The sequence below is a fragment of the Nannospalax galili genome, unplaced genomic scaffold (genome assembly GCF_000622305.1).
Source record: "Nannospalax galili isolate Female #2095 unplaced genomic scaffold, S.galili_v1.0 scaffold929, whole genome shotgun sequence".
Classification (NCBI taxonomy): Eukaryota; Metazoa; Chordata; class Mammalia; order Rodentia; family Spalacidae; genus Nannospalax; species Nannospalax galili.
The window spans coordinates 1,627,135-1,640,416 of record NW_008359591.1 but is presented as its reverse complement, the minus strand read 5'-3'; the positions used below and the strand labels follow the sequence as shown (position 1 = coordinate 1,640,416).

Genomic DNA, 13,282 nt, shown 5'->3' with positions numbered 1-13,282 from the left:
AAGATAAATGTTCAGTTTATATAGAGAATGCTACTTCTACATAAGTGTCTCTTTATTATGTTTCCATTATTTCACTAAACAGATATCCATAACCACTAGCGCATTAGATATAAAATTGGGTTTCATCACACAGATTGGGCCTTCCAATACAACAATATTGTTCAATACTCAGGACACAGGTCTTCTGCTGGTGGTGGGATTTTGTTTGCTTGTTTTATTTTTTATGTTAGTTTGAAAATTTGTGAAACAAGTCTTTATTTCTTCATTATTCTTCTAAAGGCACTTATAACTTCTTTGTTCCTCAAGCTATAAATAAATGGATTTAGAAGGGGAATTATTATTGTGTAAAATAAAGAAAGCATTTTTTCTTTGTCTTCAGATGATCCAGACCTAGGACAAACATAAATGAGAAAAAGTGTACCATAGAACAAAGAGACAGAGAACAGATGGGCACTGCAGGTGGACAAAGCTTTGCTTCTTCCATTTTCAGACTTCTTCCTTATAATGGAAAAGAGGATGTGAGTATAAGAGACCATGATGGTTACAAAGGTGAAGGCTTGTATAAAACTTGAAAAGATTAAAAGCACAAGGACATTAACTGTAGAATCAGTACAAGAAATTTTGTAAAGTTGTAAAATTTCACAATAATAATATTGTATGATGTTGGATCTACAGAAAGTTAATCTAACTAACAAACCCACATGAATTGCTAAGTGCAAAACACCAATTAAGTATGTAACAGCTATAAGCTTAGTGCAGAGTCTATTGGACATCACCACTGGATAAAGCAAGGGATTGCATATGGCCACATAGCGGTCATAGGCCATCACTAGGAGGAGGAAACATTCTGTGGTTGCACTGGAACCCATAAAATAAAATTGGGTAAAACATTCAACCAGGGAAATCTCATGATTCTTAGATAAAAAGTTTATAAGCATCCTAGGAGTCACAGAGGATGAAGTCCATGAGTCAGCAAAGGCCAAACCACTAAGGAATAGGTACATGGGGGTCTGAAGGTGGGAGTCCTTCCAGATGAGAGCAATCAGTCCAAGGTTGCCCACCATGGTGATGAGGTAGATGACAAGAAACACCAGGAACAGCACAATCTTTAGATCAGGGTGTTCTGTGAGTCCAGTGAGGACAAACACAGTTAACAGAGTCTGATTGTGTTCTGTCATATCTGACCTGGAAAATCACTAATAGGAAATAATCAGTAGAGCAGAGTGAAAAACATTTTTAAATTGTTATAACCTTGCCAGTAACATATTCTAAAAGTGTAGTTCTCGTACTAGTAGTTTAAATTTTGCCTTTGTCTACTTTAATACACATTCAAAATTCTCCATAATAAAAACATTTAAATGATTTATAACCTCAAGTTAAATGTACACTTAAAGAAAATCTTTTATAATCTAACATCTGCAGTGTTTGTATTTTGTTTTATAAATTTTTTATGTGTATGAGTGTTTTGTCTGCATGCTTGTAAGTGCACATGTCATGCAATGCCTGAGGAGGTCAGAAGAGGACATCAGATCCCCTGGAACTAGATTTATGGATGGTTGTTAGTGTTACATGGGTGCTGGGGATTGAACCTAGGTCCTCTGCAAGAATGTAAAAAGTAAGATTTGTTAACAGTACCGTAACTGATACAGAATTATAGTTTAAAGATTAAATAATCAAAATAGTAAATCATAATAGAAGCAACGTAAGACATTAGAATAGATCTCAGATTCCAACAGAAAAGGAATGTGACATGAGCAAGTATACTTTTTAACATAATAAGAAAGAGTAGCTGATGTGCTGTTCTGTCACTGTTGTATATCTGGAAATAAATAAAATGAAATTCCTACCTTACACTATATTTTTTTGAAATTCAGAAGAAACTATGAACAAAGATGAAATAAATAATTTTAAATGAAGAAATCCAGTGAAAAACAAATACTATGCAATATGAATGCATAAAAAATACGGAAGCCCAAAGACAAAGGGAATATAATAAGTTAGATCATGAATGTCATTTCGTATGTGAAATATAGAGGTTGTTCCAATAAAAGAAACGAATGGCAAAACTAGGTCAGTAAAAGACATACAAAATCAGAATGAGTAAAAGTAGATGTGTATGAGAAAGCTTTAAAATGAATGAATAACACTTACCTTTCCATGTCACAGAACACACACACACACATACACAAACACACACAGAGACACATTCAGACACACACACTTCATATATTATATGGCATAAATTATAATGTGTAATAATGTTCACTGATGGTTAAAATGAGGAAAACCAATGATTTTATACATTACTTGTAGAAATATTGATTGCAACAGATGTTAAGAAACAACTTTACAAAATTCAATTTATTTGTATAAAATATGCACACAATTCAAGATGTCACTTTTATAAATACGCTATAAAGAGAAGCACTACGACACAAAAATAGATATACAAGGAATAAGTAATTCATTTAGGGTTAAGTCTACAAAGCATAGTCTCAGCAGCAAAACAGCTGGAAATGTCATAATGCATTCATGTGGAATAAAATTCAGTCATGTAAAAGTGAGCTATGTTAATTGCATTGAGAATTACCACAATATGTAGTATCACAGGAAAGCAAGGCATACAAAAGCAAAAAAAATAATTATGATCCCATTGTTATCAAACAATGGTGACATTTAAATTTTCCCCTTCACTTGGAAAAATGTGGATAAAATGCACTGTTTATAACAGTATTTTCCTAGTACAAGAGTAGAGGCATGAATGATAGAAAGAGTTTAGAAGAAGGATAGGTCAGAATAGGTGTTCCACAGAACAGATTCAGATAAATGATATCTGTACATTAAATGATGCAGTGGATCTACCTATGTATGTTTGCATGGGAGTGCAAATGTAAAGAAATATGTAAACAAATGCTAATAGAGCTAACAGCAGATAAAATTGATGAAAACAGTAACTCCTGTGCTGCCTTTTTAAGATGATGACGCTAAAATTACAATGATCAGCTTTATTTTTTGCAACTAAAATTAAGTTAGATAACTAAGTAACTTTCAGGAAAAATGCCATATTATTTTAGCTATGATATGCAGGGGATTTTTTTGTAATTGAGGGTAGGTATCAGTTTTTAATACTTTAAAGTTACTTATAACTGCAACTGTAGGAATCCAAGTAATGAGTTCATTTGATAATTTTACTTTTAATTTCAAAAATATTTTGGTTAAAATTATCCATGTGTAATTTATTTGTAATAACCTCAACTGCTTAAAATATAAACTTTAGTTGGTATTTGTGTAAATAAGAAGAAACGTTGTATGTTTTTTAGTCTCTGAAATAATTCTAAAATTTTTTTCTGGTAAAAAACTTTTAAATAAAATAAACAAATAATGGTATAAAGACTTTCATTTTCATATATCAAACCACTGTGATTCCTCACAGTGGTTTGATATTTTGCTTAAATTTAATTTTGAATAATAAATAGAAATGGGTTTTCTAGGAATTGAACATGAGCAAAAGGAATGACTGTGAGTTGTTCTATCAACACAGAAAAAATAAAAAACAAATATGGTTAAGCATTTTCATTTTTAAATAAATTCTCATGGAGCCTACTATGTACAACAAAACAAAAACTATTAGAAAAAAACTCCAATCCATAAAATATTTTACTTAAATTAATTAGTCCAATTTTCTTCATAACTTTGTATGATTAAAGTATTGATATTCCTTATTTCAGATCCTACAATATATAATGTAGCTAAGAATTAGTAAGTTTTTAAAGTTTTATCTCAACAGTTGCATGCACAGAAAGACAAAAGAAGTCTATTGCAGATACTTTCTGTAGTCTTAATCCATATTCTCATTTTTTTCCATGAAATTAAAAAATTTACTTCATTCAACCACACACCTTAAACTGGAATTTCTCATTCTGAAAAATTATACATAAGAAAAATTTGAAGCACAGTTATATTTCAACTAAGGAAAACTTTATAGTATAAAATATTCCATGAATGTATTGACTTTTTCTTATCATAATTAAATTATCCACTTTTAATGCTACTCTGACACTTTGGAAAATTTTCCAACAAATAGGGTTACTGACACTGTTCTACATTAATTGAAATATGCATTTCAGATTGTCATTTATATCTGTCTGCCCACATTTTGCTCTCTGATTTTTAAAAATTTCAAGGGAGATTTTAGCTTCACTTTATTTAATTTTTGTGAATCTCATATAATATATCTCAGTCATCTTGTTATCCCTCTCCTCCACCCACACTTCCCAAAGCCCTGTCCCACTGGATATCATATATTCTGTCATAAATATTATTCTATTGAGCCACGTTTGTGTACCCAGATGTTCCTCAGTGAAAGTTCATTCACTATGGTCAGCCAATAGTTTCTTATGAAAATATGTTTTCTGTTACAAATTACAAAGGTACAATAAACAATAATTTGAAAACTTCTACACCCTTACCCAAATCTTAGCAACACTTTAAAACTGGAAATGTGCTCATTTTCTCAAAAGTAATAAAAAATATATACAAACACAACTGTATTATCTATGAACTTGTTTTCTCCCAGAAAACCAAACTTAAGGGATTTGGCATTTACTTCTTCTATTGCAAACCAGTTCTTTAAATCATTTTGAAATTCTCTTATGTTTCCAATGCATTCCCAGATGCATAAAGTCAAAGTTGTTCTACTGGGCATTGAGAGCTAATCATTAAATCATGCACATAACTAGTTATAACCATCAAAATACATTGTGTCCTCAGAGTTCACTAGGACAGATGTTTATAAAAAAAAGACCAAGCAGAATTAAAATAAGTTTATTTTCATTCCTCTTAATAGTGTCATGACTAATTAACTCGATTTTCATTTGGAAGTTCCAAAGATACTCTAGAGATAACGTGTTCAAATCCAAGATTAATATCTTTCCTTATTGTACCTTCACACTTGGTTTTCCATCTTCAGAAACACAGCCACCTAACAAGTAGATACACAAGCTGTAAACCAGAGTCACTTTGCTGACACCAACCTCATCTCACCCTGTTTGTTCAATCATGGTCAACACTTCATGGCTAAAATTATTTTATTCCAGATATGTTCATTTCCAAAATCCCTTGAAATTCTGTTTCAAAATCCCTGCTACATCCTCTTGTTCTGTTTTGGATATAGTACAGAACCAAAAACATTGACTTATTCTTAAAAGGGCACTCAAAACTCTTCAGCCTGACACAGTACTGACCTTCATGAAATTCACATTTTTCACTACCACCCACCGATACATACATTTCTTACTTAAAATGTGTAAATTGTATTGAAGATAAAATAAAAAATAATATACTTATTAATATCATCAAAAATGAAAAACATAAGAACTGGCATTGGTCAAAATAATTGTATCAATGCATCTGTACATTTTTTACTATAACATTAACTGCATTTTCAGATAATTCAAATCTGTTTGTAGATTGACACAATGAAGCTTACAAATAAAATATAAACTCATGCTCCTGATTAGGAAATAAATCTATTATACTTAGGTAGTAGAGTCTAGATCCTTTTTGTGGCCACTCAAGAAATCTCTACATATGACTTTCTTATTTTTACCAGAAACAGGATGACTGAAGAAATTTCATAGAACATTTTAAGTGTGAGAACGATATTAAACAGCAATGTATCACCTCCGTCCCAAACTACATCAAATCATACAACCATAGCTAACTGCAAAGGGAGGTTGTACATCTGTTGTATCTGGAAATAAATTAAATTAAACTTGATGATCATCTCGGTGGCTCTTCAATAATATTTTCTATATTTCTCATTTATTTCTTTTTAAATCCTGCTATAAATAATATACTCACAACCTCTTTATCTTCCTCCCCCTCCCCCTTCCTCCTCCTCGTCATATATAAAACATTTTTTCCCACATTCTGTGATTTAACATTTTAAAAGTACTCCATTTCTTATAGATTAAAAGAAAAAATTTTTCCCACATTCTGTGATTTAACATTTTAAAAGTACTCCATTTCTTATAGATTAAAAGCAAGAATAGTTTGTAGTTTTCTCTGCTGTTAAAATGACTTGCAAATTCTTGTGGCCTTCTTTAGAGAAAACAACCTTTTCCTAAATACTCTTCTAGAAGTTTCCCCATTAAAATTATAGATATTTAATTTCAATCACTTGAATGGTTTATAGTCAGAGATACATGATGTACATATTTTGGATGTAGCATCAAAGGTTAATGACACTGTTAGAGATTTGAAAATCACATAGTCTTCTGGTATTTCCATCCTAGTCTCTACAAAAACCCATAGATGATGAGCAAACATTAAGTTCATTGTAGCCCCCATTGATGCTCTTCCATCAGATGTATTACCCTTACTAGAACACATCAGTACATTACCTTATATAAGCTATGTGGTCACTAAATTGAAAATGTATTATTTTAATGTATTTTATGAATGATAATTAGAATCAATTAGAATCATCTGCAATGGGCAATAGAATATATTGTATAGTATATATTGTTGAGTTGTCACAGGACTATGCTATTTTTATACTCTATCACAGAATGAAATATGTAAAGATGTTTGATATAGTATTAGCCTTGTTCAAAATTAAGAAGCCTCTTATTTTCAGCCTGTTGGCCAGTTGTGGCTATCTGTGTTGATCATCATCTGCTGTATAAGGGTGATTCCCTGCAGAGAGTTGAGAGATGATCTATTGGTATAATAAAATGTAAAATGTACTTACATTTTTCAGTTTTACACTTGCTTCTGCCAGAGCAGAGTGATGTATATTCTATTAGTCACAGAGAAGTGAAGGCATTACTTTTATAAACATGATCATGTTGTTTTGAGGCCTTTTCAGATTTGAAGGAATAATGTGGTAGAGTCAGGAGCTGTCAGGTAGAAAAGCCCTAGAATTATGTAAGCAGAGATTAATATATTATTCAGGTAAGTGTTTGGAAAACCAGAATGCTGATTGAAATGTAGATGGTAAAGACGTTCTCATGGGTCTTCAAATAGAAACAAGGGGTCCACTGGATATTGAACTAGAACTCATTTGAGTTACATGATAGGCAAGGATTTGGCTGTTTTTTCCACATTTTGAAAGTGTAAATGAAGTTGAATTTTTAAATAATGTAGAAATTTGGTGGAGTAAATTTCAAGGATACATAATATTCAGGTTGTTTATGATTGTTGGTGATGCTTTTAGTCAAGTTTTCAGTGAGAACAAATAGCAAAAGACAGAGTAGAAAACACAGTTTGAGAGCTTAAGTGTGCTTAATGCTGTGTGAAGAACATTAGTAGTCATTAAAGAGATTAGCAACCATGAAGTGAAGCCACACAAATTCTATTGTAACAATAAGAAAGGACTTTTGAGGAGACACTCCATGCAGTCAAGGCTCTAGGGAAAAAAATCTTTATAACCTCATGAATCTTTTTTTTTTTTTTTTACTTAGCTAGAGGAATGTGCTGCTGTAAAATGGCCAAATAGGGAAACATTGTTCTGGGTTCAGTCTTGCACACACTCTGAGTCAGTCAGTTGCAGACATGGTTAATCAGAACCTGGCTAAGTCAGGAGCTGGTAGCTAAGAATATGTCATCATGTGGTGCTGGTTTTTCAGGCTCAGAATGCAAGTTATGGGATCATAGATGCGCTAGTCAGATGTGAGTGTTTCTACAACACCTCTCTTGAGCCACAAATTTGGCTCCTACAAATGTTTAGAATATGGAAATCTTGGTGAGATTATCAGTAAGAGGTGAATTTTTTCATAGATATTTATGATATGTAATAAAGAATAAAAAGAATTCCCCCAATTCAAAATGTTTAGAAATATTTGTGTTTGGCATAAAAATTAAATATATGAATTCAGTGAAAACTCATGTTTCTCTGCGCATGAGAAAATTAAAGTATCTGAAAATTAGAGAATACAGAAAATAACACAAGTAGAAAATCACACAGAGTCTGCGTTTTCCCTTCAATAGAACTTCAAGAATACTTGGTCCTACAGCATCACATAGACATAGACTATGACCGAACACCAAGGCCTGTCTCTGATCATGTGCCAGGACATGACCCAAAGTTGTGCAAGGAAGAGCAGATGGTGATTGCTGCCTTTCCACGCTCTCAAGGAAGATACTTGAGAGGTAGGGGAGGATTCTCCTCTCAACCTTCTGAGAAACTGTGCACTCATATTCTTAAAACAAGATTGGAGTACCACAAGGTAAAATGCAACACTTATCCAAGGTTTCTGTTCAGTTTTTAAATTTTTTAATTGAATTCTTGCAAATCTCATACCATTATTGTTTAGATTCAATATTTTATTTGAGAACAGAAATTTGGTACTAGATAGACTGACCAGACTCAAATGGATGAACTCACACCAAGGGAAATCTGCTGTGATGTCACAAACTTGACTCCATAGGCCTTAATGTATTTGACAGAATGCATGAAATCTGGTGGGGGGACTATGGGGATGTGCAGATAGGGAAGGGGGTTTAAATATGATTAAGGTATATTGTAGGAAGTTCACAAAAATTCATAAAATTCAATTTTTTCTTGTTTAAAACTCCTCTCATATTTTCACCCTCCACCAAATTTCTGTATGCTAATATACACATTAAGTCCTATAGAATCAAGTTTGTGTCCCAAATGCCCTTTGGTGTGGGTTTATCCCCCGGAGCATGGCAAACTTACAAAGATTTGCACCCTTAAATGTGACTGAATCTCCCCTCCCTGCAGTCATTGGTTGCCAATATTTCCTGAGGAAAAGTTGGGGTTTCTTACCCATTTCAGAATGTCTATGCGGAAATTTGGTCTTGATTGAGTTTACATGGTATTTGTCCATGAGTCACTATTCCTCTAAGTTCATAGGAGTGACTGACTAGCTGTCTAGAACCTATTTCTTGTAGTCCACTGACTCCTCTCGCTCTTACAATCTTTCCACCCCTCTCCTGCAATGATCCCTGTGCCTTGGGAAGCAGAATCTTGATATAGGTGTCTTATTAAGGGATAAGCAGTCTGAATCCTCTTATTTTCAGCATGTTAACAAGTTGTGATTCTCTGTATTGACCACTGTCTGCTGCATAAGGGTGATTCTTTGCTGAGAGTTTAGAGACACATTAATCTATTGGTAAAAACAATACCATTAGATATTAGTTTGATCACATATCTATTTAACATAATAGTTGCTTATCTTTCTCCTATGGCCAATGGATTGTACAGCCTCAAGAGCTTAGATCCGATATCAATGTCAGCTATGGGCTCCATCCTATGAAGTGAACCTTAAATCCAATTCTAAAGTATTTAGTTACTCCTGTAATGTTCATACCACTATTACTCTGCTGAGCATATCTTGACAGGCCAGTTTTAGCTCACAGGACTCACAGCTGTGTAAAGTTCATGCTAAGCTTTCTCTTCATGTAGCTTTCATAGCAGTTTCTAGCACTATGAAAACTAAACAGTTGAGATGAGGCTTTGAAGCCGCACCAGCCTGCTTATTTATTTGAAAGTTCATGTATGTAGTATCTTTATTAATGGAATCTTAGCATGAAGTTCTGGTGGGTATTAAGAGCATGGGCAATGGATAGTATTGTATGAAGATCTATGAAAACCCTTGTCAATAGCTTCAAAAGACAGTCCATGCCTAACACTTGGCTTTTACTTTGTAAATCTATGGTGCTTAGTAGTGCCAGTGCACCCTCTATTAAAACTCCTTTGAATCTGTTTTTAAACCTAAGAGAGAAAAACAGAAGGAGACAGGTGCTACTAAATGAGAAATGGATAAAATGTGGGTATTTAAATGGGAGGGGTGAGGGAGAGTTACACAAGGAAATTTGAGGATAAAGGGTAAAAAAGAACTCAAAATAGGTGGGACCATAGGAGACTAGTGTTGTCAAGAGATAAATGGGGGAAAACAGAGACATTTTAAATAGGAAAGTCAAAGGAAGATACCTCCTGTCTGGCACTGTTTCTTGTTATCTACCCTTTAGGTGTGCATACAGGGTCTCCCTGCAGCCCCAGCTGTCCTGGAACTCACTATGTAGACCAGGCTGACCTTGAACTCACAGAGATCCATGTGCCTCTGCCTCCTTAGTGCTTGGATTAAAGGCATGCGCCACCACGCCCGGCCTAGCATATGGACTCTTAAAAAATTATATTGACCTCATTAATCTTTTCGGTATACTTTCCTTTTGAATATTTAAGACCCTACAATTGGCCCAGATAAACCAATTTAATTTTACTCTTAAGGTCATTTGAGGATCTTTTCCTTAGGGGTAACATGGGCTTGGGAGGATCCCCTGGATCCATTCATTTACCAGTTCTGTCTATGTGAAGATAAGTCAAAGGTCCTACTCAACCATGGCTGGCATTGCTTGGAAGCATGGAGGAAATGTTTTCTCTGTGTTGACCTTCCTTTTTGTTGACTGGACACTGGTTCAAGTTCATCAAGTCTCCATGGCCTCCTCAATCAAGAGGACAAGTGACTAACCATAGTTACTGGACATTTTGAGAGATGCTCATAGTCACCTGGAACTTAAATGGTATAGTCCAAGTTTTAACCCTGGAGAGAGAGAGGAGAGATAAGTAATGCCTAGCTCATGTAATAATACAGAGGAAGTCATGTTATTCCAACAACCTAATGACATACAGTATCTCTGAGTCCATGTGTACAGCTAAAGGCTACATAAAAAGAAACAGTGCCAGACAAGAGATATTTTCCTTTGAGTTGTTGGTCAGAGTGATCCAAGAGACTACCCAAATTAGACAGGCTATTGCCACAGCCCTTGATTACCTCTCAGAATTTGAAGGTAAGACCCTCCTGCTGAATACAGAACATACTTCGGACACAGGATTTGTAGCAATGGAGCTAGAACTGACCTGGAAGCCACTTCCACTGAAGACTATCACAGCTTTGGAAAGCATTTATACAAGGTGCTAAGGGAGAACAATAGGGAAAACATCAATCAATAGTCAAACACCAGCTTCAAGAACAAACAGCCACATCAATGACCTGCACAACATACAACATTGGTGCAGTAGTGGTACTTTTATCTTGGGGCCAATCAACAGCAACCTAATAGGACTAAAGTCCACTCAATAAGGGAAAACTCATGTGTGGTACTGTAAATGTAGCCAAATACACATGGTTAAAGCAGTCATAGATCTTAGAAAATACTCCGAAACTGTCACATCCCTAGACTAATGTAATTGTTTACTATGTGAAAATTATCTGTACTTATATTTACAGACAAATATTCCAGTCACCACTTATCAAAGAATCTTTTTTTTGCACCAGATAGAGAGTATTAAAGAGTACGGCTACTGGTCATGCACAGACATTGCCTGTGAATTGCCCAAGTCTAAGAGACACATCTACAGCGCAACCTTCACACCTAAGGCTAACAGAACATAGAACAAGGGGTAAAGAAAACAATAATGAATATTTCAATTCTCATTAATGAAGCACCCTCATGAAACAGAGCCAGTGGGGGAAAGAGGTAAAAAGATGATTAAGATTGATTGAGCTCTTCCATATGAAATACAGAAAAATTCAATTAAAAAATGAAGAAAGAAAACAAAACAAAAAAGAAGTCAGGGTGAAAGAAAACAGTGATAACAGCACACAGATAGCTACACCATTGACCATAGTGAGGACAGAGGGATGAACCCATTAATCAAGTATGTAGGAAGACTCTATAGAAGCTGAAAAAATATAGAGAATAAATAGTCTCCAGGAGTCTATTAAAAAGAATGCGACCTTGCCAATACCAAATAAATCTATGTCAAAATTTCTGAATACAATGTAATAAATATTGTTTGTATAAGTCATTGATTTTGTGGGAGTCTTCTGTAATAGCAACAGATAATGTGTAATCTCTCATGTTTACAAAGTCCCATGTTTTCGAGAGAAAAGAAAAACCCATAAATATGATTGTTTCTAACAATCACTATCGTAAACATATATGGACCAAACTCTGGTGCAACTAATTTCATAAAAACCATACTACAGGACTATAAAACTCAGATTACCCCACTTTAGTAATAGTAGGTGACTTCAAAACCCCACTATCTCCAACAGACAGGTTGACTAGATAAAGAGTAACAGAACAACATCTGAATTAAATGACATCTTATATCAAATAGACCTAAAAGACACTCAGAATATTCAGAATACAGAATATTCCTCCCAAGCACCAAAGAATACACTTTTACTCAGCAGTCCATGCAAGTATGTCTAAAACTGACCACATTCTGGGATGCCAGGCATATCTCAACAAGTACAAAACAATTTGAGATAATCCCATTCATTCTATCAGATCACAATGCAATAAACCATAACCAACAGCAAAAGAAGCTCTACTAACTACATGAAGTCATGGAGATTAAACAATACATTCCTGAATGAATTTGTCAAAGAAGAAATTAAGAAAGAAATAAAAGTGTTCCTAGAACTAAATGAAAATGATAATACAACACAGCAAAACTTCTGGGACTCTTTAAAAGCAGTCCTAAGAGGATTGTTTTCTCTGTTTCTATTTCATGAACTTCTGCTCTGATTTTTGTTATTTCTTTCATCTACTGGATTTGGGTTTGTTTTTAACTTTGCAGAGTTAAGTTATTTATGTACGGTCCTTCTGATTTTTGAGATAGGCACTTGAGCTATAAACTTCCCTGCTAGGATTGCTTATTTTTACTGCTATAATTTTTATTACTGCACCTATCTCATTGGGTGCTATGGGTTTGTTTATTTATGTCATTTTGATTTAACTTTGGTAGACAGTACATATCAGAAATATTTTCATTTCTTTTAGATTTTCTAGCTTAGAGAAATATAGATTTTTAAACTATGCCTTGTGAATTTCTGCTTTTACAGTCTGTTGTAATGTATCCCTTTTCATCTTTGAACTCATTAATTTGGGCTTTCTCTTCTTTCTTTTTGTTAATTTGACTAAAGGTTGTAAGTCTTTATCTTTTCAAAGAATCAACTCTTCATTTCTTCATTTCATTGGTTCTTTGTATTTGTTGTTGTCATTTTGTTTCTAATTCATTAAATCCAATCTTGATTTTTTTTATATCTTTCTTTCTATGGTTTTTAAAGGCCTTCGGATGCATCATCAATTTATGTGAGGTTTTTTTCCCCCTAGTTTTCTTATGTACATACTTAATGCTATAAATTTTGCTCTTAGGACTTCCTTCATTGTTTCCAATAGATTTTGGTATGCTGTGTCTTAATTCTCATTTAATTCTAATAATTTTAAAATTGAAACCTTC

General features: G+C 33.9%; 1 protein-coding gene across 1 annotated transcript; it reads right to left on the bottom strand.

Annotated features, from left to right (window-relative positions):
* Window positions 1–254: 254 nt before the first annotated feature.
* LOC103725993 (olfactory receptor 5AC1-like) lies at window positions 255–1,178 on the bottom strand. The gene has a single exon (XM_008823373.1). The coding sequence runs from the start codon at window positions 1,176–1,178 to the stop codon at window positions 255–257; it is 924 nt and encodes a 307-aa protein (XP_008821595.1).
* Window positions 1,179–13,282: the final 12,104 nt, after the last annotated feature.

Bases quoted from the DNA above. Each gene is read 5' to 3' on its own strand.
- LOC103725993 (XM_008823373.1), bottom strand. From the start codon at position 1,178: ATGACAGAACACAATCAGACTCTGTTAACTGTGTTTGTCCTCACTGGA.